At 46.0% G+C, this 27,003-nt stretch overlaps 1 protein-coding gene across 1 annotated transcript in view; it reads left to right on the forward strand.

Annotated features, from left to right (window-relative positions):
- Positions 1-1,720: 1,720 nt before the first annotated feature.
- Positions 1,721-27,003, forward strand: part of galnt14 (UDP-N-acetyl-alpha-D-galactosamine:polypeptide N-acetylgalactosaminyltransferase 14 (GalNAc-T14)) — a 103,841-nt gene continuing 78,558 nt past the window's right edge. Inside the window, exons 1-2 of the mRNA XM_030110978.1 lie at positions 1,721-2,113; positions 18,757-18,926. Coding sequence (XP_029966838.1) covers positions 1,946-2,113; positions 18,757-18,926 — 338 coding nt within the window. The 5' untranslated portion in view covers positions 1,721-1,945. The remainder of the gene's footprint in view (positions 2,114-18,756; positions 18,927-27,003) is intronic.

Genomic DNA, 27,003 nt, shown 5'->3' on the forward strand with positions numbered 1-27,003 from the left:
GTTTCTAGAAAAACAAAACAAAACAAAACAACAAAAACCCCGGACATTTAAAGTCTGCAGAGCCCCTAAACAGGGACAGATTTCTTTTTTAAAGTGAGTTTTATTTGCTTAATTTAAATCACCACAAGCTTCACCTTCTCCTGCTGATTTCATTTCAGTGATTTAGTTTTCTTATTCTTCTTTTGTTGGAATTTTTTTTTATTGAATAATAAACTTTCAAATTTCATTTTTTCTCTTTTATTTCTCAATTATTTTTTTATTTCCATGTAGTAAACTCTCATGCATGGTGGAATTTTTCTTGATTTTAAACGTTCAACTTCAAATTTAGGTTTTCAAAAGACTTTAAAAATGTTTCATCTTTTTGACAAGTTGTCATACATTTTAAGATTTTAACCATTTAAATTCTACTTAATTTCTCTGAATTTTTAGTGGTCAAAAAAAACTTTTTTTTTTAACAAATTGAAAAATTCAATCATTAAAGTTTCATCTCATTTATGACATTTTTTAATTCAGTTATTTATTCAAAATTAAAGAATTAATGTCAATTAAAAAAAATTGTAAAACTGAATTACTGGTATGTTTCATTAAAAAAAAACTCAATATTAATTGATGATCTGGAAATATTTAATTTCCAACAGCAACAAAAATAAAAATTTCTTTTAAAATCATGGCTTTGATAAATATTTAAAAATATTAAAATTTATTATTAAAATACTAATATTTTCTGAACTGGTATTTCACCATTTTTGTGAAATCCTTCACGTCTCCTTCCAGAGCAGAGACTGAATCTCACGCATTTCAATAGGTTTCATTGGGAGCTGCAGTTCCAGTGGTTGACCAGCAGAGGGCGCTCCGAGACCGAAAACAGCTTCTCATGAATGAGCGTGAGCGTGGAGGCTGAGCCATGACGTCACCAGGGAGGAAAGTCATTCCAGTCCTCGAACTTCTCATTTATCCTCCTCCTGTTTGATCCACGCGATTTTATAAAGATAATAGTAATAACAACAACAATAAAAAATAATATTAATAATATTAATAATATTAATATTAATAATGTTAATAATAATAATAATAATAATAATAATAATAATACTAAAGGAGAAGGAAAGTATTCAAATAACTTTTTGATGAGAGAAAAATCAGAAACTGTAGAAAATACATCTGGGAGATCACCGGGGTTTAAAAGTTTACTTCCTGAAGTCACAATAATCTCATTCTGGACAATTTAAGATGAAATGACAGGATTATTTCAGATCAAGTTTCAGAATCACATCAGGTTGAGTATCTCCTCCCTTAAGACGTCCTGGTTTTCTTCTGAAGGGGGTCAAAGGTGTGTGTGTGTGTGTGTGTGTGTGTGTGTGTGTGTGTGTGAACATTAAACATATTGATATTGAAGCCTTTAAAAAAAACCTTTACTGAACAAAGGAGTGAAGAAAAAGAATGAATTTATTTTAAGATTTTTTAGCCGCCTGGATATTTCCTTAGGAATAAAGAAAGTGTACACACACACACACACACACACACCCCTGCCTCCCCCCTCCACCCGGGGGGAGGCAGGTGGAGCTTCACACCTCCAGGAGAGTCCAGGACTCCCTCAATGAAACACACACACACACACACACACACACACACACACACACACACACAGGGAGGCATGCGCGTGTGTGTGCGCGCGCGCGGCTGGCAGGCGCGCCGGAGGAGCGCTGGATCCTCCGCGAGTTGAGATCGGAGCGGGGCGCGAGGCGGAGCGCTCAGTTGGCGCGTTACTTCTCTCCTTTTTTCCCTCTCTTCTTCTTCTTCTTCTTCTTCTGTTTCCCGCGCTGCGGCTCCTCTCTGATCTTCCCGCGAGGAGCGCGATGGGACCGTAACAAACAGCCCGGGGGGGCGCCGGCTTCCGGGGAGAGGAGGGGGGGCACCGGCTCCTCCGGCTCCTCCGGAGCCGAGAATGAAGCGCCTCTGTCGGAGGGCGGCGGTGGCCGCGGCCGTGCTCGTGTGGCTGGGAGCGCTGGTTTACCTGCTGGTGCTGAGCCGGAGGAGGCTGCCCGAGCCCGGGGCGGGAGCGGCGGGAGGCCCGGGGGGAGCGCCGGGGGGAGCGCCGGAGCCCGGCAAGCAGGTGACACACACACACACACACACCAATACTAACATACACACACACGCAATCAGGTGCCTCAAGTCGACACACCTGCTCCAGCTGACACGTGCACACATTTCCCTGGAAAAAGAAGCATTTTTCCCGGGAAATCCAAACAGAGTTTGTTTTTGTTTTTTTTTTTTCCGACCTGAAAGGGGATGTTCAGTGAGAAAATGTTGAAAAGAGAATTTAGGTTTTGTCTTGAGAAGTTTCACTGAAGCCACTTCATTAGGAACAGTGCAGGAAGTGGTATCACTTTAAAAAATGGAATAAAATCTAACAAATGATTTAAAAAGTTCACATTTTGATTCATAAGAAGTATTTTTTTAATAAACAATTTCAATCCGTTTAAAAAAAAAAGTTAAACTCTTGGACAGAATTAAATCTGGTTTTCAACTAATAACCATAACAAACACTCAATCCATTTGATCAATATTTCAACTGCTTTGAAGAGCTTTTATTCTGAATTATTTAATTGTTTGAGTTTTTCAGGTATTTGTTTAGAGTTTTTGTCTTGTGGAAAAAAAAGAGAAGAATTTAGAATTTTTCACATTGGCCTCAGTTCAGAATTAAAAAAGAGCTAAAACGACAATATCACATTCCAGTAAAACATTTGTAATTAAAAGAAAAGTTAATTTAATTTGGAAAAGTGTTCCTTCACAATAAATGTCTCTACCATGACCGAGCAAACGTCTCAACATAAAAGATGTCACGTCAGAATAAAACACCTCTGTTCAAATTAAGACTTCTTTGCTTTTAACTTTAAAATTAAATATGCTTTATTAAAGGGGATTTTTCTCAAAAGATCTCACTTCATAATAAATCAATAAATAAAAAAACATGTCCTTTCCGATGAGATTCCTTCATTTCATCGTAAAAGACTTTATATTAGAATAAGCTTAATTTCATTTCGCCAACAATGTCAAAGACTGAGGCAGCATTTCAAAACAAAACATTCAATAAAAGCCTGTAAGAGTTGATGGGATGAACATTCCCTGTTTTATTTTGAAAGTATTAGTGATCACTTTATGTGTGCTTAATCAATATCAATGATTTAAAGTGACACTAAGGAACTTTTCAACCTCAATAAAACATTTCAATATCTTTTGTGATGATACATCAACTTATAACTAGTTGAATGACCCTCTGTCACGGGCTGAGGGCGTCAGTATTGCTTTCACTTGGACTGAGCAGCTGTGAGGAGGGTGGTAGGAACCCTGCACACTAAAAAACTCCAAATGTACGGACTGCTTTACGGCATGCGTCACATCATGATAGAACATTGTTTAGCCACCATTAGATTCATGACCTCGTCGCTATCCGCCCTTCACACAGCCGCTGGAAACAAATGTAGGCGAGTTCAGTCCAACAGCACGCCACCGGGAGCAGCATTTTACCATGCCATGCGCTAGTCCTCATGGGAACTGTAGTATTCCTTCAGGCAAAACACTACCGCTTTTGTCCACTGGCGCCGCCAAAATCAACGAAAACTGAAAGTTCCTTAGTGTTGCTTTAAACCTTTTTCAGCTTGTTTTTCACTAGTTTCTGTTCTGACTCCGCTCTCTCTCGTCACTGAGTAGCTTAAAAATGTTCTCATGATTTCAACCATTTATCGACTGGTTTGAATTCATTTGAACTAGTTTGTTTGATACAACTTTTTAACGAGTTTGCACATTTGTAAAAACTATAAGACTAGTTCATCAAAATGTTTGTACCAAAGTTGCAGTCAATCAGAACTCGGTTTGTTTTGGCGTTGTTGACGAGTTGTCATGGTTGTGGATGGTTTGGAACTGAACGACATCTGGACTCGTTTCACTCTGGGGTTATACTACCCAGCTGGCATTCAACCGACCTTAAACGTTGAAATTTAGTTGAAATAATGTCGGTTGATGAAAAACATGAATTCAACGTCAAAACAACGTTGACACTAAATGGTTGAAGTTGTGTCGTAAACTCACTGTGGATTCAACATTGAAATATCAACATTTTTTAAACGTATGTCTAATCGTCAGTATTTTTAAAATCATGACTTCTAAAAATTTAGCTGAAATATGTCAGTTGAAAAACAACGTTGTTTCAACATCCAGACAACGTTGATAAATTTACCATTGGAAAAAATGTTTGTGAATGTTAACCCCCGCCTTGTATTTCTGTTTCTTTGATTCTGCTTGTTTTCATTGTCTCGTAAAGATAGAATTATGTCTAATAAAAGAGCCGCCCAAGCGGTTAAATCTAGTACGTAATTCCATCGAATTGTGAACTTGGGTGAAATACAAAAGAAACATCTTTAAAATCCCCACTTTGTTTCGTGTGTATTGTGCTGTATTCCAGGATAAGTAGTTTTCTGCAAACTAGTGGTCACCCTCCCATTTACACTTAAAACAATCAATAAACTAATAGCTCAACAGGTTAGGCTGATGCTCCCTGAACAGTAAGTCATGAGTTCGAATCCCGGGTTTGACCTGTCTGCAATGAGGAGCATAAATGATTGAAAGAATATGCCTGAATCTCAGGCTGGTGGTCAAATTGATTTTAAGTTTTCTGAACTCTTGCTGCTATACTGCTCAGTTCAACGAAAACCAACGTTGATTCATGGTTGAAGACATGACGTTGTGATTTCAACGTTGATCAGATTTGCAAAATCGAAACAAAATTCAACGGTTATTCAACATTGATACCTGACGTTGATTCAACAGTGATTCAACGCTAAAATGCCAGCTGGGTAGTTAGGGACGAGTTTTTCTCTGTTTTATGAAGTTTTGCTCTGCTTCTTGACTTGTTGCGTTGAACATCGTCTTTGTTTCCTCACTGGTTTGTTCACGAGTTCTCCTTGTTGAATCTGGACGCCGCTGCTCGTCCTGGACGGGTTTCCAGTGCTTCTCTGAAGTTGAGCTGCGTCGACAGATTTAACCTCCAGAGTTTTCAGATCCTGCATGATCGCTCATGAAAACTGCCTCTGCTGCTCGTTGAGCCTCTGAAACGTTGAACTTTGCAGATTTTCCAGCTGGACGCTCGGCGCTGACACAGGAGGGGTCATTAGCATGTTAGCATGTTAGCGTGCATCCATCTGTGGAAGACTTCACCCCACAGCTGCTCCGTCAGCTCCTTTCTTTATCGTTAGCCAACACGCTCGGGACTTTCTTAACCCTTCACAAGTGGAAAGTGAAGAGAGAAAATGATGAAATGAAGGAGAGACTGTAGCCGCGTGTATGCTAACTGCTAACGGCTAATGAGCATGAGGAAACTGGCAGCTAGCAGATGCTAACAGAGAGTCAGCGTTGGTTAGCATGGATGAAACGTGACACTGAAGATCGCAGTGAGTTAGCAGTGTTAACGGGGTAGGTAGCAGCTGCCACACACACACACACACACACACACACACACACACACACACACACACACACACAGCAGTTCATTCTCAGATGTAATCAGATGTTTACACAATGTTTCCACTCATTACAGTCTGATCACAGTATTAATCTGAAAGTTTCCACTCTGATGGATCCTTTGTGTGCGTGTGTGTATGTGTGCGTGTGCATGTGTGTGTGTGTATGTGTGTGTTTCTATCTGCTATTGAAATGCTAATACTGAATCCTGCTAATACTGATTCCTCGTAGACTGAACCGAACTCCTGTTTACGAACCATGACCCCCCCCCCACACACACACACACACACACACACACACACACACACACACACAAATGTGCTAGTCTTCCTCCTCTTCTTCCTCTTCCTCCTCTTCGGTGTAGTTTTACTCGTTCCAGATCGTCTATCAGAAGTAATCACATTACTGCAACTGGGTATTTTAAAGGTGCAGTAAGTAATATTACATCACATTACGTGCTTCGTGCACGGACGGCGTCTTCGAACTGTCGATGGCAGACGGTTTTCAGCTACAAGCGCTGTGTCAGTGTCGTCTGACTGGCCCGGTTTGACACGTTCCTTTTTTTAAATCCGGGGGGCGGCTGTGGTTCAGTGGGGAGAGCAGTCGTCTGTCAATCGGAAGGTTGTTAGTTCGATTCCTGTCTCCCCCTGTCTGCATGTCGAAGTATCCTTGTGCAAGACACTGAACCCTGCATCGCCCCCAGTGGGTGGACTGAGCGCCTTGCATGGCAGCCGCCTCACACTGGTGTGTGAATGAGAGTGTGAATGGGTGAATGTGATATTGCAGTGTAAAGTGCTTTGGGCTGTCAGTACAGGGTAAAAACTGCTATATAAGTGTAGAACATTTACCATTTTAAAGGGGCTGTATCCTGCTTTTTTAGCGAGTCCAAACCCTAGAAATGGCATTAACATGGTAATAGTTTATTTTTGGCGCTAAGGAAAAGTCATTTTGTGTGAAATAAAAGATTTTCACTGTTTTTCACTGAAATTCCGCCTCTCCCCCTGTGGACTTTGACTGACAGCTACTTCAACCAATCAGCGCTTCAAAACAAATACGCTGGCTAGCTTTAGCTCTTTAGCTCTAGCTTCTCTACACACAAAGACACACGAAAACGTCTTTTCCTGTTAGAAACTCACCAAGCGCAGACCCTCCAGACCCTCCAGACCCTCCAGACCCTTCAGACCCTTCAGACTCTTCAGACCCTTCAGACCCTTCAGACCCTTCAGACCCTTCAGACTCTTCAGACCCTTCAGACCCTTCAGACCCTTCAGACCCTCCAGACCCTTCAGACTCTTCAGACTCTTCAGACTCTTGCTCTTGCTTGATTGTTGCTTTTAGACGATGGTTAAAGTTTATCTCCATAATCGGCTCAGGGGAGCCATCTTCTCCGTGTGACGTGAACGTGGGAGACAGAGTTTTCATGGGTGTTTTCATCTGCTCTTTCCGGCACGTGTTTAGAGAAATCCGTCACTCGTTAACACGGGAGCCAGTTGATCCGAAACACCGGTCCGCTGGCCGTCGACCACTGAGCTCTTTGAACATCTCGCTGCTGAGCAGTTTTTCCAGCCACCGTTTTCTGACACTGAAATCTTCTCAACATGATATTTCACAGTGACAGCGTTCATCTTCATTCGCATCGCCGCCGTAATGATTGGAGCAGGAAGCGGAACGGGAACTATTCTGCTGAGAACTGGAGAAAACCGGACGAAAAAAAACTAAACCAGGACCTTGTTTATGGAGACGACCGATTGTTCAAAGGGAATGTTTCTTCAACGACAGGCGAAAAATGGGAACGGTTATTATTTTTTTAACGGTAAACTTATTGCACCTCGAAGAGGAAATTTGTTGTTTCACATTTGTTTTTTTATTTTCTTTTTTAGAAAGACTGTTTTCTCTCTTGCTCTCTCTCTCTCACACACACATACACACACACACACACAAACCTACACACACTAGAAATAATCCGTTTGCTGGTTATTGTTTGTGTCTCGCCTCCATCAGAGTTTGTCGTTGGAGGGAAATGAGGTCTGACTTTTATTGTGAAGTTTTTTTGTTACTTCATTGTGAAACTCCTCGGAGCGTCTTCAGCTCAGAAAAAAGTTTTTTCTTTCCACAATTTCAGTGTCGGCTTCCAGAAAGAAACCATCGACCTGGTTCTCGTCCTCCTCTGGTTCTGTTGCCATGACAACCACTGACAGCGGAATCTCTGAACTTTGTGTTTTTGGGGGTTTGACCTCAGAGACACTGGAAAATACAAGTTTTTGAAAACACTCTGTCTCCATGGAAACAAAGGAAAACTGGGACTGGACCACATGCGATGAAGTCGCATCTTGATCAGTTTTTCGATATTGTCGATATCGATCAATATCAAGATGTCAAAGAAGTCCGGATTTCTCTCAGGTTGAAGTGGTTCCTGTTCCTGTTCAGGTTCAGGTGAGACATCCTGGAACTCGGCTCCATTCCTGCCTCCTGATTGGTCCAGACTGGAGCGGCGCTGCTCATTGGATAGTCATGTTGTCTGTCAAAACATGGGCCAACACAGAGTGAAGCCTGTGAGGGAAAGAGAGATGGCAGTAAATCCCCTGGTTTTGTCTCCCAGCGCGAAGGGAAACCCTCAGAAGTATGAAAGAAGAAGAATATCGGCGTGAAATGGAAAATCTGTCTGATCAATACTGAAGGAACGAGATCGAAGGTCCAGAATCAAGTGCTTCGTTCTCCTGTTCACTCCTCGACAGTCAGTCGGGATGTTTCATGCTCTGCCACGCCCCCCTTGCTCACAGGACACGCCCCCTCCATAGGCCCCGCCCCTTTCCAAAGTGACAGCAAGAGACAGTAGAGGAGAGAATGAACTGATTGAATGGGTCAAAGTCCAAGACTTCAGGATGGGAACATTTATACACACACACACACACACACACACACACACACACGCACACACACGATAAGAAAAGCTGTTTGGCATTTTTTCCTTCTTCATAAATAAATGATTCACAATATTCTCAACAAAAAACTGCAAGAGTCAGCACTAACCGCACACACACACACACACACACACACACACACACACACAGGTCAAAGCAGCTCCGGACCCGTTAGATGTGACATTCCTGAACGAGTCGGTCCTTTGAGCGGCTGTTTGAAGTGACCCAGGAGAGCCGATTCAGCCGGCGTTCTTCAGGTTGGCCTGCTGGCTCCCAGCTGCCAGCGCTGCCGCCAGTTTTCCACAGCGGGCTGCGGTCACGGTGCGACGAGACGAGATTTCCACTTTACTTTTCAGAAAACTGAAATGACAAAATATGACTGGAAAAGCTGACTTTTTGTTAAACAGTCACAGAACAGTACTGGTGCATTTTTAAATGTGCCATTTGGATCCATGCATGGCCTCGGCTTGAACCCCATTCCACAAATAAAATGAACTACTTCTTGCAATGAATGTAAAACCTGAACCAGAGTCCTCCTCTGTCAGTGCACCTCCGAGGACGCCTTCCGCTACGTTTGTTCTCCTTCTTGTGAGTTTCCGGCAGACTACATGTAGCATAGTTGCACTGCTGCCCCCCACAGGTCAGTAACAGAAGCTGGGTCATTTCACAGTGGTCTGATGGGTTTCTGCCCTGGACCCATGAGACAGCGTTTCACGAAACAAGAAATCCTGTCACGCTTTAATCTCGCGGGATCTCGTCACATTCCCACTGATCACACATCCAGCAGATCGAGGCTAACATTAATGCTAATGTTGGTTTTTAGGATGAACGAGGTGCTGATCTACTTTAAATGAGATGAAATAATAATATTAAAAAATAATCACTTAAATTAACTAATTCCAGCTCAGTAATCTGTTACTAAGTTGTTACTGCTTGTTAGCATTGGCACAGTGATGGACGGTTTAATAGTGTGTGTGTGTGTGTGTGTGTGTGTGTGTGTGTGAGTGAAATTGTAATTCTCACCTTGATGCATGCAGGATTGAGCCATCAATCTAGTTTATGGAGAGCGGAGGGTAAAATAAGGATAGAGAGAGCAGGGAAGAAAGATAATAGAGAGAGGGGGGAGGAAAGAACACAAAAGAGGCAGAAAAATGAGTGTGATGCAAGATGAGAAGAGGAGGAGGAGGAGGAGGAGGACAGGGAGGAAGAGTCGTCACGCGCCGATGAGGACAACAGCGAGTCGACAGGGAGCAAATGAACTGGTTTCAAGCAGAAAGAGACACGATGTTTTCACTGTTCCTGCTCCCTGTGACACTAAATGACACGTTAACTGACACGCTAGCACACGCTAAGTGACAGCAGTTAGCACACGCTAAGTGACATCAGTTAGCACACGCTAAGTGACAGGAGTTAGCACACACTAAGTGACATCAGTTAGCACACACTAAGGGACATCAGTTAGCACATGCTAAGTGACAGCAGTTAGCCCACGCTAAGTGACAGCAGTTAGCCCACGCTAAGTGACAGCAGTTAGCCCACGCTAAGTGACAGCAGTTAGCCCACGCTAAGTGACAGCAGTTAGCCCACGCTAAGTGACATCAGTTAGCACAAGCTAAGGGACATCAGTTAGCACACGCTGAGGGACATCAGTTAGCACATGCTAAGTGACAGCAGTTAGCCCACGCTAAGTGACATCAGTTAGCACAAGCTAAGGGACATCAGTTAGCACACGCTGAGGGACATCAGTTAGCACACGCTGAGGGACATCAGTTAGCACACGCTGAGGGACATCAGTTAGCACAAGCTAAGGGACATCAGTTAGCACACGCTAAGTGGCAACAGTTGGCACACCCTGAGGGACATCAGTTAGCACACGCTAAGTGGCAACAGTTGGCACACCCTGAGGGACATCAGTTAGCACACGCTAATAGGAGTCAGTTAGCACACGTTAATAGGAATCAGCACAGGTTAAGGGACATCAGTTAGCACACGGCTAGGGTTATCAGTTAGCACACGCCTAGGGACATCAGTTAGCACACGCTAAGTGACATCAGTTAGCACACGCTGAGGGACATCAGTTAGCACACGCTAATAGGAGTCAGTTAGCACACGTTAATAGGAATCAGCACAGCTTAAGGGACATCAGTTAGCACACGCTAACAGGAGTCTGTTAGCATGGAGTGGCAGGAAACCGTTAGCATGGGACAACGTGTTAGCAGCCACTATGTTTACCTTTTAGCCGCTGCCTTCAACTATTAGCCACTACCTTATGTTTTAGCGGCTACGTTCATCTATTAGCGGCTACGTTCCTCCATTAGCGGGTAATCTGTTCGCCGGCGGAGTGAAGAAAGCAATATCACCAGGAGGACTTAAAGAAGCACTTCTTTATCTTCAGCACACACGCACACACGCACACACACACATACACACACACACACACACACACACACACACACACACACACTCCCCAGATGACCTGCTGCAATAAAAAAGGGATTAAATTGAGAGCTCACCCCTCAAACAAACACTGGCGCTGTCGAGGTAATTCATTGTGTGTGTGTGTGTGTGTGTGTGTGTGTGTGTGTGTGTGTGTGTGTGTGTGTGAGCTGACAGAGAAAAATGGAGGTGAAGAATTTCATATTTCGTTTTTTGTGGCTTCTCTTAAGTTTGTTTTTATTCATGGCTTTTTGCTTTCTCTCTCAAACACACACACACTCACTCACTCACACACACACACACACACACACACACACACACACACACACACACACACACACACACACACACACACACACACACACACAGTGGTGCTGGGGTTGAATGTTATTTGGCTAGTTTTCTGTCAGCATGTAAATGGGTACATTTTTTGACTTCCAGCTCATCTCGTATTTCTTTACTGTGAAGACCTCAGAGCATCTTCCTCCTCTGATGTTATCTCAACTGAACTGACAGCTCAGTTAAAGCTAACACTACAGTGATCCAGCTGTCTCAGCATAATTAACAGGAAGTTGACCAGGTAACTAGTTACTTTCTTTGTTGTTTGCTAATGCTAATGCTAACCACCCCGACGGTATTGTCAGTGTGCAAGTCTGGTTGAGTTTTCACGCTGTGGCTTCTCTTAGTGTGAATGGTGAAACGTGCATCTGCAAAACATCCCATCTGTCTGCTCATACATATGCATACACACACACACACACACACATACACACACACACACACACACACACACCCCGATCGGCCTTGGCTGTTTGAGTTTTGCAGCGCTGCAAAGAAAAACGCTTTAAATTCAAGGCAGAATTTTTTTTCCCTGATGTAAACACCTGAGATACACGTCCTCTCTCTCTCTCTCTCTCGCTCGCCGTCCTTCCCCCCATCTACCCTGCCTCTCTCCCCCTCCCCCCCCCCCCCCCCCCCTCTCTCTCTCTCCCTCTCTCCTCCCTTCATCCCTTCTTTCTGCTCTCATGACTGTGTGATGTGATTGTCTCAGTGGATTCCACATCAGTATGGGGAGGTCAGGGGTCAAAGGATCAAAGGTCAGGCATGTCCAGCAGGACAGCTGCTGGAGGATGAGGAGAACGAGGAAGAGGAATACAAAGAGGAGAAGAAAAATCTTTACCTCGCCGTCTTTTTTTTTCTTTGTTCTGATTAAAGTAACATTCTGATGAAGAGAAATGTGTGTTTGGGGTTCTGCTGGACTTGTGCAACAAATGAAGATGGAGTGTGTGTGTGTGTGTGTGTGTGTGTGTGTGTGTGTGTGTGTGTGCCAATGCACTTTGGAAATGTACAGATGTTGCTTCAGCACCGCGGACAGTTCCATGTTGACTCTCTCAGCAGATCCTCCTGGTGGTTTCAGACAGTCACCGTAACAACAACCCGACTTGGCGTTCTGTCCGTGTGATTCTCCGTCGGTTATGTTTAGATTGTGTTGTTCTAGCATTGTGTATTTGCTTGTGAGCGCACACTCAAGTGCACACATGTGCAGGCACGCATACACACATACATGCAAGCATGCACATGTGCTTGCGTGGACACATGCATGCAAACACAAGCACCCGCGCAGCCATGCACGATGCACACGCACGCACGCAAGCACACACACACACACACACACACACACACACACACACACACACACACACACACACACACACACACACATCTGGCTGTTGGTGAGCAGATTTATTAGGAAGGAGAACTTTTTTGGGAAACAACAGCAGCTTCAGAAAGTGTGGTTTCTGTGTGTGTGTGTGTGTGTGTGTGTGTGTGTGTGTGTGTGTGTGTGTGTGTGTGTGTGTGTGTGTGGGGGGGTGGGGGGGGGGGGGTGGGGGGGCAGGCACAGACAGAGATGTATGAGGCGAAACAGAAAACAATGTCGAAACCAAACAAGCACCGCTGCTGCAGGGGGAGATCTATACACATCCTTAATTGATGACTGAACTCTGTGTGTGTGTGTGTGTGTGTGTGTGTGTGTGTGTGTGTGTGTGTGCATGCACGCTCTACCTCATTCCTATGGGTGACACAGTATTGGAGAGAGAGCAAGGGAGAGAGAGAGAGAGAGAGAGTGTTTGTCTGGCCGTGTATTTTTGTATTTGCGTGTGTGTGTGTGTATGTGTGTGGGATCGATGTATCACAGACACATGCGCGCGCGCGCGCACACACACACACACACACACTGCTCTCTCCAGACCTGAGCTCAATAAGAGCTGACTTCAAACAGCGAGTGCTTCACACAGGAGGAAGAGGAAGAGGTGAGAATAAATGAAGGCAGAGGAGACGAGGGGAGGAGGAGGGGGGGTCAGGGTGTGGAGGGGGGGGGGGGGTGGAGGAAGAGGAGGAGGAGTATGAGGGATGGTGTGAGCAGAGAGAAAATGGAGAGAAAACTGTAAATATGCAGACAATCAAAGCTTCCATCCATCCACCCCCAGCTCCTATACCTAGTGAAGTATAAAGTACTGAGGACTCAAACTAACCCGCCTGTCTGAGAGCAGCTTCTCTGCTCATCACAACACTTAGGTTTCCTCAAACAAGCTTCACAATCAGATCAACCAACTGTAAAACTAACAACTAACTGGGCTGAATCCTTCGACAACTAGTCTGGATGAGGTTGTTCATGATTATCAACTCAACCATCTTCAGCACCAAAACCAGTTGAAACCGGTCAGTAAATGGTTGAAAGTAGTTGAGAAGTGGTTGAAGGCAGTTTAAATGTGGTGAAAACTAGTTAAAACCAGTTTGAAACTCATTGTAGCCAGTTGAAATTAGTTTTGAAGTGGTTGAAAGCACTTGAAACCAAGTAAAATGCTATTAAAAGCAATTTGAAGCCAGCTGACAGCGGCTTTGACCAGTTGTAGAGCTCTGTGAGCCGTGGTTTAGCTGTGATGATGCTAATGCTAATGATATCAGTGGACTCTGTGAGCTGTGGCTTTAGCTCTGATGATGCTAATGCTAACATGAGCTCTGTGAGCCCTGGCTTTCACACTGATGATGCTAATGCTAACATGAGCTCTGTGAGCCGTGGCTTTCACACTGATGATGCTAATGCTAACGTGGGCTCTGTGAGCCGTGGCTTTAGCTCTGATGACGCTAATGGGGATTTCCAGGCGAGCAAGCAGGACAGAGAGACAGCAGCTTTGAAAGCGTTTGCACTCATTTAGAAAATAACTAACTGGGTACTAACGAGCTCCAGATAACTTTCCAGAAGTTTGAGTGGATTTCAGAGTTCCTGTCGTCGTGGTGACGTTGCTTTGCTTCGGTTCTCCATCTGAGCCGTGACTAATCCCTCGTCTCTGTTCGTCTCCTCTCGTCTCTTTTCTCTGTGGATTTTTCGGATTAAGCATCTCAGCGATGTTTAATCTCCCCGGATTCGTGCGTTTGTCTGATTTCTGCCTCTCCGGCGTGAGCGAAGCTTCACAATCTGCATTGTTCTGTTCTTCCCTCTTTCTTTTGCTTCATCTGACGGTGACGTGTTGATGCCGGTGGATTTTAATCACCAGGTTTATGTCTTGTGCTGGGAAACAGCTGGACTGTGACGTGACGGAGAGGGAATGAGGTGAAACGGGGAGAGAAGACAGCCGTCTGAGGAGATAATCAGCTGAACCAGAGTGAAACGAGTCCACACCGTGCTCAGAACCAGTCTCAGACCAGCTGAAGATCAGCCCTGTAGCAGCCACAACAGATGTGGTTTGTAATCTCATTACTTTGGAGTGCAATGGACATGCATAAAGAAAGATGGCCGCCAGAAGAGGAAACACAGTGAACTGTTGAACCTTCACTGTTTGAATCCAACAAGAGCTGTCAGGACGCACGGTGTGTGTGTGTGTGATTGTGTGCTGCTGCGCAGGATAATAAAAACATATGATTTATCCTGTGCATGTAGGAGCTAATTCATCATTTGAGGTGTGTGTGTGTGTGTGTGTGTGTGTGTGTGTGTGTGTGTGTGTGTAGGGAGGGGAACTGCTTTATCAGAAATAACAGGCATTCAATTGGAAGCTTTGTGATGTCTGTTTTTCTGAAGGACTCTTTATCTTCCTGTACATGGCGACACACACACACACACACACACACACACACACACACACAGCTGATCTTCACAATGTTTGCTGAAGTCTGCAGGGTTTTTTGTGGTGGCGCGGTGCTGCAGTGGTTCGATCTGTGTCTCCAGAACGACAGTAGGGCTTCCGGTTTGATTCTTCAGTCGAGCTCCTGCAGCTTCCCAGAAGAAACACTCTGAGCGGTGTTTGTTACGTCTGTGGAGAACAGATGCTAACAGTTAGCTTCGCGTTATGGGACTCTCGGGCTTCTTCTGGTTTCTGGTTTTGTTTCTTTCCGGCGTGGCGTCCAGCAGGAAGCAGCAGAACGGAGCTCTGGCTGCTGGAAGCTTCCAGACAGAGTGACTCTTCAGGAGGAGCTGATGGGTAAAAAGCTCCGTTTGATCGTAAGATTTCTGACTTTGTTTTATTAATTTGGAATCCTGGAACATGATGTTGCTGGAGCTGACAGGAAGACAGGAAGAGACGGGAAGAGGGACAGAGAGAGAAGGAAACAGAGTGGAGGAGGAAGAGAGAGCAAAGACGTCCACACACCGGTCCAGAAGGGGGCCGAGGAGGTCCCTGGCCGGGACCCCCGGCAGCCATGGGGCCAGGGCTCCAGGAGACTTAGGATCAGCAGGCGCCAACCCCACCAGGCACCAGACGCCCAGGGGGGCCAGAGCAGAGGACCCAGAGCTGACCCCCCAACTCAGGCAGGGGGCCATGGCCATACCCAGGAGAACCAGCCCCCCAGGCAGCTACCTGCCCAGGCCAGAGCTCCCTCGGTATTCCAGCTGTGTACCCTGAGATCCAGGGTATCACAAGCCCCCAAAACCCTCCAAAACCCTCCAGCCCACCTCCACCCTTGCTCCCCCCCCCCCCCCCCCCCACCCCACCCCCGACTGGTTGTTGTCCTGGTTGTCGACTTGATTGTTGTCGACTTGATTGTCATCTTAATTGTCGTCCTGGCAGTCGTAGGCCTGGTGGTTCTCCTGGTGGTTCTCCTGGTGGTTCTCCTGGTGGTCAGCCTGGTGGTTCTCCTGGTGGTTCTCCTGGTGGTTCTCCTGGTGGTTCTCCTGGTGGTCAGCCTGGTGGTTCTCCTGGTGGTTCTCCTGGTGGTTCTCCTGGTGGTTCTCCTGGTGGTCAGCCTGGTGGTTCTCCTGGTGGTTCTCCTGGTGGTTCTCCTGGTGGTCAGCCTGGTGGTTCTCCTGGTGGTTCTCCTGGTGGTTCTCCTGGTGGTTCTCCTGGTGGTCAGCCTGGTGGTTCTCCTGGTGGTTCTCCTGGTGGTTCACCTGATGGTTCTCCTGGTGGTTCTCCTGGTGGTTCTCCTGGTGGTCAGCCTGGTGGTTCTCCTGGTGGTTCTCCTGGTGGTTCTCCTGGTGGTTCTCCTGGTGGTCAGCCTGGTGGTTCTCCTGGTGGTTCTCCTGGTGGTTCTCCTGGTGGTTCTCCTGGTGGTTCTCCTGGTTGTCGTCCTCTTTGTCAGCCTGGTTTTCAGAGTCTTTCCACAGCAGCACAGCTCCTCCCTCACCTCCCTCTGACTCTCTTTACCTTCACTGTCTGAATCCTACAAGAGCTGTCAGGATGTACGCAATGACCGTGACACGCTGTGTGTGTGTGTGTGTGTGTGTGTGTGTGTGTGTGTGTGTGTGTGTGTGTGTGTGTGTGTGTGTGTGTCTCAGCTCTCTCATTATGATTCTAAATGTATCAGTCTGTCTCGTCTGGATGAATTAATAGGTTCCTAGGTGGCTTTACTCAACACACACACACACACACACACACACAGTGTTTGTCCAGCGATTCGTGCCTCAGCTTTGTTAATTGAATGTCTGTGTTCATGTAAGCAGCCGTGAGAGGCATTGAGAGGACGTCACGGCGCATTAGGAGGACAAGGTGTGTGTGTGTGTGTGTGTGTGTGTGTGTGTTGTGAATAGAAAGAAAACCTGAAGACCTTGGATGCAGCCACTCCTGAGACAAAAAGCAAACAAATCCGAGTGAGAGAGAGTGTGTGTGTGTGTGTGTGTGTCTCAGACCGTTGACTTCAGTCCATCCTTGTCGTCACATTTTGTACTTCCCTTCGTCTCCATTCAGTCATTGAAGCTTCCCAGTTTAATAGGTGTATTTTTCTAACGTTAAAGACTGACATCCCCAGTTTGACAGGTATTCTTCCAGCTTCATTACCGCCATATTCGTATTCACAGTTCGATTCTCAGTGTGGGTGAACATCAGCAGCCGACCTCGACCCCAAGTGAAAACCAGACAAAGGGAGTGAAACCAGGTGAAGGAGGTTCAGGTTCAGTTCCTAAAGAACCAGAATGATCTGACCAGAAATGTGCAACAGGAACACAAGACACGGGGAGCAAAACGGAGCTGACGGAACGCTCCGATCCTCCACAGTGTCCAGACTGTGGGACCTGCGGGCCCATGTCTCTGCCAGACCCCAGAGACCAAAATATGGCTCGCGTGCTCATCACAGAAATGCCAGGATGGCGTGGAGGTCACCTGGAGCTCATGGTGACATCACCAGGTCCAGGACCGGGAGAGTAGACTGAGATCAGGACCAGGAGAATCTGGACTGCACGTCACGACACTGCGTCTACTGAGCATGTGCAGAACTGCTGGTTGCCATGGCCACGGCGTCCATGCGCAGTACCAATAAGTTTCATTTAACCCGTTTCCATGGAGACGGAGCATTTTCAAAACGTGTCGTTATCAGTGTCTAAAAGCTGCGTCGCCATGCAAACAAAAACCCAAATCACTACGAAACTTGAGTGTTTTTGCCTGACGTTGTTGCCATGGAAACGGGCCTTAAAGAGCAACTAATCCCCTTGACAGAGATTTACTCCGCCCCCCTCAGGATTTGAAAAGAGGCGGGCTCAGCGGATTGGGGGGGGGGGGCGGCTGAGTTGTTGTGACAGCGCAGCTGGCACCGAGCGAGTCGGGAGCGCTGACGGGCGGCGCGGTGCTCACAGGGAGCGTCGGAGCGGCGCAGAGCGGTGCTCACTCGGAACACGGTGCGCTCGTGGGTTTTCATAACCCGCCAACCCGACGTAAATTACACCTGTGAACTACGCTAGATGATCTAACCAACTAACTCTAATGCTAAAACGATGCTAATCTGATAATCGCTATGAAAAAGATGGCTCGCTCTGGTCCGACTCCAACTTGCAGGGGAGGCATCTGCTTATGTAGGGCTGGACTCGATGACGTACGATGGATGCAGGGGCGTGGGCGACGCGTGCGTTGGATGCCATCATCCAGCCAATCACGAAATTCAAATGTAGTAAAGCTGTTAAACCACTTGGGGCGGTAGTGAGATGGTTTTTGTCACAAAAATAGGATTTTAAACAAGCTTGCACTAAATTGTAAAAGCAATGTTAGAAACGAGTAGACAACAATATAAGACGTGCATTTATACAGTTTATCAGCAAAAAAAAAGTGATTTGGGGGTTAGTTGCTCTTTCAACTGAACTCAACCTGTTTTTTTTTTTAAATTGAGACAAACTTTTTCTCTTTCTTTCACTTTCCTTCACGTCTCTTGTTTCTTGTCTACTGCTCCAGTTTAAATTTGAATATCCTCCATCAGTCTTTCGCACATAGTTTGTTGATGCTACCTAATTAGCTTGCTCGTTAGCCTTCCTGTCTGCTTCCTGGTCAAATGTTTTTCTCAGTCTTTATTCTTAAATCTGGTGGATTTATTAGCTGGTATTTACTCTCAGGCTCATCTTTCAGTGTCGCCGTGGCTGCTCAGCGGACAGTCTTCCTAAGTCCTCTGGTTGTTCGATTCCCAGATGTCGGACGCGGAGTGGGAGGACATGTTGGAGGGATTCGACGAGCGGAGCTACCTGAGCGCCCGGCGCTGGAAACCCGGCGACGACCCGTACACGCTGTACGCCTTCAACCAGAGAGAGAGCGAGCGCATCCCCAGCAACCGCGCCCTGAGAGACACGCGCCACCACAGGTAGGAACCGCACCATGCTAACAAGCTAACAGCTAGCGCTCTTTGAATATCCGGTTTGCTTGAAGCTAATCCGCTCACCCTTTGTCTTTCTAGTTTGTCAGCTAGCTAATATCTTCCTATGTATTTGTCTACCTTACTAGCTGGCTAATTACCTCACGATCTCTTTGTCAACGCTTCATAAATACACGCAAACACTCTGACTTCTCACTTTTTATTAGCTGGTTCTCAAATTAAACGTCAATCTGTTTTGCTAACATCCTAATTTGATTTCTCTCTGTGTGTCTTACTTGTGAGCTAATTAGCCCACGTTCTATCTTTCTATAGCAAGCTGATACTAGTTAGCTTGTTAGATGGTTAGCTAATTAGACAATTAGCTCGCTCTTTAACTTTCTGTCACCACCACAACTATATGATGTGTAACACGAGACGCGTGCTGGCGAGCTTTCACTTCCTGACTTACAACACAGACACACACATTCGCACGCAGCAGCGGCTCTTCCCTGCAGCCGCTAATTCATCTGCTATCAGCACTCCAACAATTTTAGATTACAGAAGCAAACACGTCTTCGTGGAGAAAAAAACCTCCAAATTACAAATTAAATTAAATCCAAACAGGATCGGAGCGAGCGGCGCGCTGCGGAGGCGCTCAGCGAGGAGATAAGCGGCTCGCCGCTCCGACGGCGGCGGTCGCCGCTGCACCAGATAACGGAGAGAATCAGGAAACCAGCGGAGGTCCTCAAACGTTTCTTCTCAGGTGTTTGTCTTGTTTGCTGTTCCACAGCTCTGAGCTGTCGTCATGGCGACACGATCGCAGAGCAAGTTGTGTTAAACCAATCTTTAATTCTCTGATGTTAGCTTAAAGTGTGCCAGCCGCCGTACTGCATCCTGTAGAACGAACCGCTTAATTTCTTGACGTTTCCCTTCACGACGTAAAAATAAGAAGGTTCTACTGCAGTCGACATTAAATGATTCTGCTAATGCTAACGCTAGCAGCAGGCATAGTAAGCAGGGCAGAGAACTTGCTAATGCTGTTTGGCTAAAAGCTAATATGTGGACAACAAACTCAGGATTGTCCCTGAATGCCTCTCAGAAGAGTCCAAAACTGTGATTCGCTGAAGATTAGAACTGTCCCCGAACGCATTGCCAAAAATTCCATGTAGGAAAATAATAAATGCCCAGGTCCTTCAATGTTCAATGCTCCTAAAAAAAACACCAAAACCCTTTGAAAACTTAGTTAACCAACTCTTTGAACTGTCCTTGAACACCTCTTAACAAATGTCTGAACATAGATGCCCAGCGATGACACCTGTCGTTGAACATTTCTTAGAAAATGTAAAAACCACAAATTTGCAACACTTTGATCATTACCTGAACATCCCTCAATAGAAACACCAAAAACTGCACGTGACCGACATTCACAACTGTCCTCGAACATCTCTTGAAAAATGGCTGAAGGGTGGATGGCTGAAATTCACGGCTGTCCTTGAACGCATTCAAGAAACGCCAAAGCATCAGTGAGCGGGTCGTAGAATGGTACCTGAACGCCTCATGAAGCATTGATCAGATCGGTATGTCGGCGCTGTCCTTGAACATCTCTTGAAAAGCTCAGAAACCCAAATGAACAGCTTCCTCAGCTCTGCTTGAACCCATCTCAGAAAAACGTCCACAAAACTTTTAGCATTTTTTTTTAGCTGTCCAGCATGTGCAGTAAAGTCCTATGCTCCCTGAAGTAGCCGCAGCCAGCTTCCCATTATTTGCACTCAACAGCAAATCATCAAAGCTGTAAATGTTCGAATCTTGGAGAAGCAGAAGCAAAAAGAGCCCAACAAGTCGTGCAAACTCAACCATGAATCACCTCATGTGCTGCCCAGGTGGATTGTGGGTAATGCCGTGCAGAGGGAAAATGTTTTTCCTGGAGAATGTACACTGATTATTTTTCCTTGGTATTTCCAATTGTCCCTGAACATCTCAGAATTGTGTTTGACCCACAGCCTGGGCTGTCCTCTCTCTGTTCTCTCTCTCTCTCTCTCTCTCTCTCTCTCTCTCTCGCTCTGAGAATAACTGAAATAACAGACCCTTAAGATTGTCCTTGAATGCCTCACATATTAGAATGAGACAAAGTGAACTCTAAAAGGAGAAAACTCGTTATATCACTGCTCGTGATTGTCCTTGAACGCCTCTTCGAAAAACTCTGACTGACTCTTATAACGGCTCTTGAACGCCCCTTGAAAATCACACAGATGTAATTAATGGAGGAAAAAAAGATAATTTCAAATTGTCCCTGAACTGCTCACAAAAGAAATGTTTGACCGACTGTCTGTACTGTCCTTGAATGCCTCTTAAATAAAGCTTCCCATGTGTTCATACTCGATTGTCCTCAGACACATCTTGGAAAAACAAATGAAAGGCAGACAACTGAAAGTGAGGATAACTGACACTCTAAATGGTCCCTGAACGTCTCTCCAGGGGAAAAAAAAAATCAAGACAGTGACTGAAAGTTAACTTAAAGCTCGGGTAGACGATGTTGTCCGAAAGCACTTCTTGTCATACTGAGTGAAACGCTCCCTGCCCCCTGGGAGAAGTCAATACATTATGTGGACGGAAAAAGGTGCGGAAAAAATCTGACCACTGTAGCGGCCAAAGGACAGTAAAAACTCCGACCAATCGTGAGGCGCGGACCGCTCTTCAGGAACCAATCAGATGCTCCCCCCGCGTGAAAAATAGAATGAAGCAGAGCAGGTGTGCTGCAGAGCGCGAGCCGCGGCGTGCTCGGCCGTTTTTTCGGCGTTTTTCTCTTTACTGACGAGTAAGTGAATGACGATTATTATTATTATTGTTATTGTTGTCTCTGATGGCCTGCCATACGCGTTGTGTGCGGGCAGTCAGATAGGTTGACATGGGAGGCGATCAGACACTCCGTGCGCAGCGCTTCCGCGTCCAGTGCGTTCCCCCCGTAACAGCGGGAGCTCCTCCAATGGGGTGGGAGCTGGGCGGAGCCTTGGGGAGACGCTACATGCTAGTTTTCCAAGATCGCCGACCCGAGATTTAACTTAAGTTGTGATGTCTTGTTTTGTTATGTCATTTTGTTTTGTGTTGTTGCCGCTTCATTGTGTCACTGTGCTGCTGTTGTTGTTGTTGTTGTGGTATGATGTCATCGTCACCTGAAACTAACAGGAAACAAACAGCTGAAAAGATACTTGGATCGTCTGACTTCTGTGTGTGTGTGTGTGTGTGTGTGTGTGTGTGTGTGTGTGTGTGTGTGTGTGTGTGTGTGTGTGTGTGTGTGTGTGTGTGTGTGTGTGTGTGTGTGTGTGTGTGTGTGTGTGTGTGTGTGTGTGTGTGCGCGCCACAGAGGTGGTGACAGCCATCGATTGCTCTCGTCACATATTGATCTGTCTCCATCGATTGGTCGGTGTAAGTGCCCGTCAACCATCCTGCTGAAGACTGTCATTAGTGTGTGTGTGTGTGTGTGTGTGTGTGTGTGTGTGTGTTTTAACTCATCCAGCTTGCTGGTGTTGTCTCTCCCTCACACAGACATTTCTTACATAATTTATAAATGTTTGTCTTCACACTGTGTGATTTACTGTGTGTCTGTGACACACACACACACACACACACACACACACACTTGTCAACTTGTGTAATCTGGTGAGCAGTTGGACACAAAAATATTCAAACTATCTGAACAACATGAAAATGAATCAGGAACAGAGAAGAGGTAAACAAACAGGGTCTGGTTCTGGTTCTGGTTCTGTGTCTCGGTGTGTGTCAGGGTCTGGTTCTTGGTTCTGTGTCTCGGTGTGTGTCAGGGTCTGGTTCTGGTTCTGTGTCTCGGTGTGTGTCAGGGTCTGGTTCTGGTTCTGTGTCTCGGTGTGTGTCAGGGTCTGGTTCTTGGTTCTGTGTCTCGGTGTGTGTCAGGGTCTGGTTCTGGTTCTGTGTCTCGGTGTGTGTCAGGGTCTGGTTCTGGTTCTGTGTCTCGGTGTGTGTCAGGGTCTGGTTCTGGTTCTGTGTCTCGGTGTGTGTCAGGGTCTGGTTCTGGTTCTGGGTGTGGGTGTGGATGTGTTTCAGGTTCTGGTTCTTGGTTCTGGGTGTGGATGTGTTTCAGGTTCTGGTTCTTGGTTCCGCCCAGTTCCTCGTCTGTCTTGAACAGTTGAAGCGTTGAATGAAAAGCGATCATTTCAGTTGAACGTTCATGTTTGACTCGAGACTCTTGGAGGAACATTGAAGATGAATCGGACCAAAGAGAACCCGAAGGAACCTTTCAGCTGAAGACTGAAGCGTCTTCGTCAGCCTGGAACCTGGAGGGATTGAAACTTTCGGTAACACTTTACTTGAAGCCCCCCTGCATAACACATTATAAGTACATTCATAAAGCATTATAATGCCATTATAACACGTGTAGCTATAGTTATAAACATTCATAGATGATCACAATGCCAGGACCTTACCCTAACCCTAACCCTAACCCTAATCCTAACCCTAATCCTATGCTGTATAGTGCTGTATAGTGAGTTATAAAGCATTGTGATCATGTATTAGTGTTTATAACTACTTATAATGTGTTATGCAGGGGGGCTTCAAGTAAAGTGTTACCAAACTTTCCACACTCTTCATCTTCATCTTCCTCCAGTTCACGGCCTCGTTCAACTGCTTCCAAACTTCGAGATTCAGTTTAAAATGTAAAACTTCCCTTCACTTGTAACTCTCTGGAACGTTGCCATGGAAACACAGGGCAATACATTTGGAGTGAGCGTCCCGCCCTCCGTGGTTCCACTGTTCCACTGCTCCACCGTTCCTCAGCCAGCGGTTCGTAACGCCCGATGTTCGATGAAGCCTCCTCGCCGCCGCCGTTGCTCTCCGCGTCCTCGTGCCTCAGTTAACTGCTGTTTGACGAAGTCTTCACGGCCCGGCGAGCCGTTTAAAAGCCAGTCAGCTAAACGCCATGTAATGTGGGGCCGTATATTTCACCACGCTCCATTACGCTGATGAACGGTCGACCGGAGACGTTAGCCGCCGCCGTGATCCATCGGCATTCTGGGTATTTCTCAGCTGTCCTTATTGATCACTTCAAACAGGGAAAACAGCCTCAGAGGCTCTGCTCAGATGGTTACCACACACACACACACACACACACACACACACGTGCGCAGTGAATGCATTTATGAACACATCATAGATACACTGATAACCTCGCAGCGCTAACAGCGAGCTCTCTGTGTTTGTCTGGTTTGGTGAAAGTCCTTTGTGATTAGTTTATAAGCTAGCTATTAGCTTCCTCCTCCTGTGGCTAATGCTAATGAAATGCTAATGAATGTCCAGCCAGAGACGGTGTTTGATTCAGGGCTGATTCTGAGCTAATGGGCTACATGGATAGCAGGTGGTGGAGGAGGGGAGGCGGGGCTGAACTGTGAGTACAGGAAGTCCTCCGAGGTGTTGACCTTTGACCTGTTCGGATCGGACGGGCAACACTGAAAGTGCTAACAGACATTGATCCGCTCTGAGGTCACCGCGGCTAACTGAGAGCCAATGATGCTAATTCAGTCTAATCAAGTTCAAGATGAAGAGGAGGAGAGAGAAGAGGAAGAGAAGCTTCGTCTTTAAAAATCTCACACAAACTTTCATTTTGTGAAGTTTGAGAAAAAAACCTTAATTTATTTCGTGCTGGTGGTCTAGTAGTCTGATGGTTCGGCGTTCTGGTGGTCCGACAGTCCAGGGGTCTGGTGGTCTGGGTGATGGATCATGGACTGAAGCACCAGTGAAAGACAGTTTGAAGATGCTGATTCACTTGCAGGTTTTTTTTTTTTTTTTTTTTTTTTTTTTTGAGACCTTGAAACGTTCTGAACGAATCTCTACTTTAAAGCAGAACCACTTCAATCCGGAACCTTCTGCTGTGTGAGCTTTGAAAGCCCCCCACCCCTCTACCCCCCTCCACCCCTCCACCCTGCGGTGCTTTAAAGGAAACGGTGGGCTCAGCACTCACGCTTCAGCGCCTACCGGAGAAAAAAGGGGAAGCTTAACTCCGCTCAGGTCGTCCTCCGCTAACGCTACAGCACAATACCGCGGGGATTAGCTGTTAGCGGCACGTCCTCCTGCAGCCGGGACTTCCTCTCTGCTGTCGTCTCCTCCACATTAACGTATTAATCGCCAGACTGTTAGCATGAGCTCTAAAACTGGCGTCCTGTTTGTTGCTATTGCTCTGAATTCTTGCTGACGAGAGGAACAGTAGCATCTTGAACGGTTCCTCTTTGTAGCTGAAACTAGCATTAGCCTTTAGTCAACTGTAATTAACGTTAGCAACTTACTCAAAAAACTAACATGTCAGTAGCTGATTATCGTGTCCAACAGTTACTTAGTGACGGAAGTTTCGGTGGAATTGTTAGTTCTGTTTTAGGTATCAACGAGATGCAGAGATGTGCGAACAGCCAACTTTTAGCTTTAGCATTAGCAATATTCAGAGCATCCCTTTGGACTTGCAGCGTTGGGTCAAGGCGATGCTAAAGTAAAAGTTACCTCTGGCATTGAATATTAGCCACAGTTGCTCTATGAGACCGTGAAGAACTGTTGCTCAGTAAGAAAGGCGCTGTTGTTTCTGTCTCGCTCAGAAATCAATGCTAGCTTTAGCGTTAGCATCAACCAAAGCTGAAGATCAGCTCATGTCTGACTCCTGTCACTGGCTAACTCAGTCCTACTGACAGCAGGGTGAGATTAGCAGTCGCTTTACCTAAAGCTACGGATCTGTTCAGTTACGCTATCCAAATTAATCCTGAGCTAATCGATGAGTGGTAATAATCCAGCTGTGATCACTTGACCACATGAAAACAAAGTGGAAAACATAACGTGGTAGTTGTGTTCCTTTTGGAAAATGCATGAGACATAAAAACGTGAGTGAAATGTGTGAGTAGAGCGATATTGCTGCGACCTTCAGTGTGTGAGCAGTTGTCAGAGGAATCGGGGGGGCAGTAAAGGTGACCCCTCCCCCGGTCCGGTCTTTTGTAATGCGTTAGCAGAGTTGGTTTAATCCCCGTGTGGATTAATCCAAATGGAGCTCTGAACAGTCCTGTAGCGAGCGGCCTCGGCGGCGCAGAGCGGAGCGGAGCTGCAGATTAACAGCAGCTCGGTTCCACTCGGAGGGAAACGTCTTCTGTTCGGCCGGCTCAGCTCATTCTGCAGGAGTCTGAACCAATCTGAAAGAATGAGATGCTTCTAACACCCCAGGAACCGCAGAGCAATCTGTAGAGCTAATCCAGAGAGCAATCTGTGGAGCTAATCCAGAGAGCAATCTGTGGAGCTAATCCAGAGAGCAATCTGTGGAGCTAATCCAGAGAGCAATCTGTGGAGCTAATCCAGAGAGCAATCTGTAGAGCTAATCCAGAGAGCAATCTGTAGAGCTAATCCAGAGAGCAATCTGTAGAGCTAATCCAGACAGCAATCTGTAGAGCTAATCCAGAGAGCAATCTGTAGAGCTAATCCAGAGAGCAATCTCTGGAGCTAATCCAAAGAGCAATCTGTGGAGTTAATCCAGAGAGCAATCTGTAGAGCTAATCCAGAGAGCAATCTGTGGAGCTAATCCAGAGAGCAATCTGTAGAGCTAATCCAAAGAGCAATCTGTGGAGTTAATCCAGAGAGCAATCTGTAGAGCTAATCCAGAGAGCAATCTGTGGAGCTAATCCAGAGAGCAATCTGTAGAGCTAATCCAGAGAGCAATCTGTAGAGCTAATCCAGAGAGCAATCTGTAGAGCTAATCCAGAGAGCAATCTGTAGAGCTAATCCAGAGAGCAATCTGTAGAGCTAATCCAGAGAGCAATCTCTGGAGCTAATCCAGAGAGCAATCTGTAGAGCTAATCCAGAGAGTAATCTGTAGAGCTAATCCAGAGAGCAATCTCTGGAGCTTATCCAGAGAGCAATCTGTAGAGCTAATCCAGAGAGTAATCTGTAGAGCTAATCCAGAGAGCAATCTCTGGAGCTAATCCAGAGAGCAATCTGTAGAGCTAATCCAGAGAGCAATCTGTAGAGCTAATCCAGAGAGCAATCTGTAGAGCTAATCCAGAGAGCAATCTGTGGAGCTAATCCAGAGAGC

This window comes from Salarias fasciatus, chromosome 15, assembly GCF_902148845.1.
Source record: "Salarias fasciatus chromosome 15, fSalaFa1.1, whole genome shotgun sequence".
In the NCBI taxonomy this organism is placed as follows: domain Eukaryota; kingdom Metazoa; phylum Chordata; class Actinopteri; order Blenniiformes; family Blenniidae; genus Salarias; species Salarias fasciatus.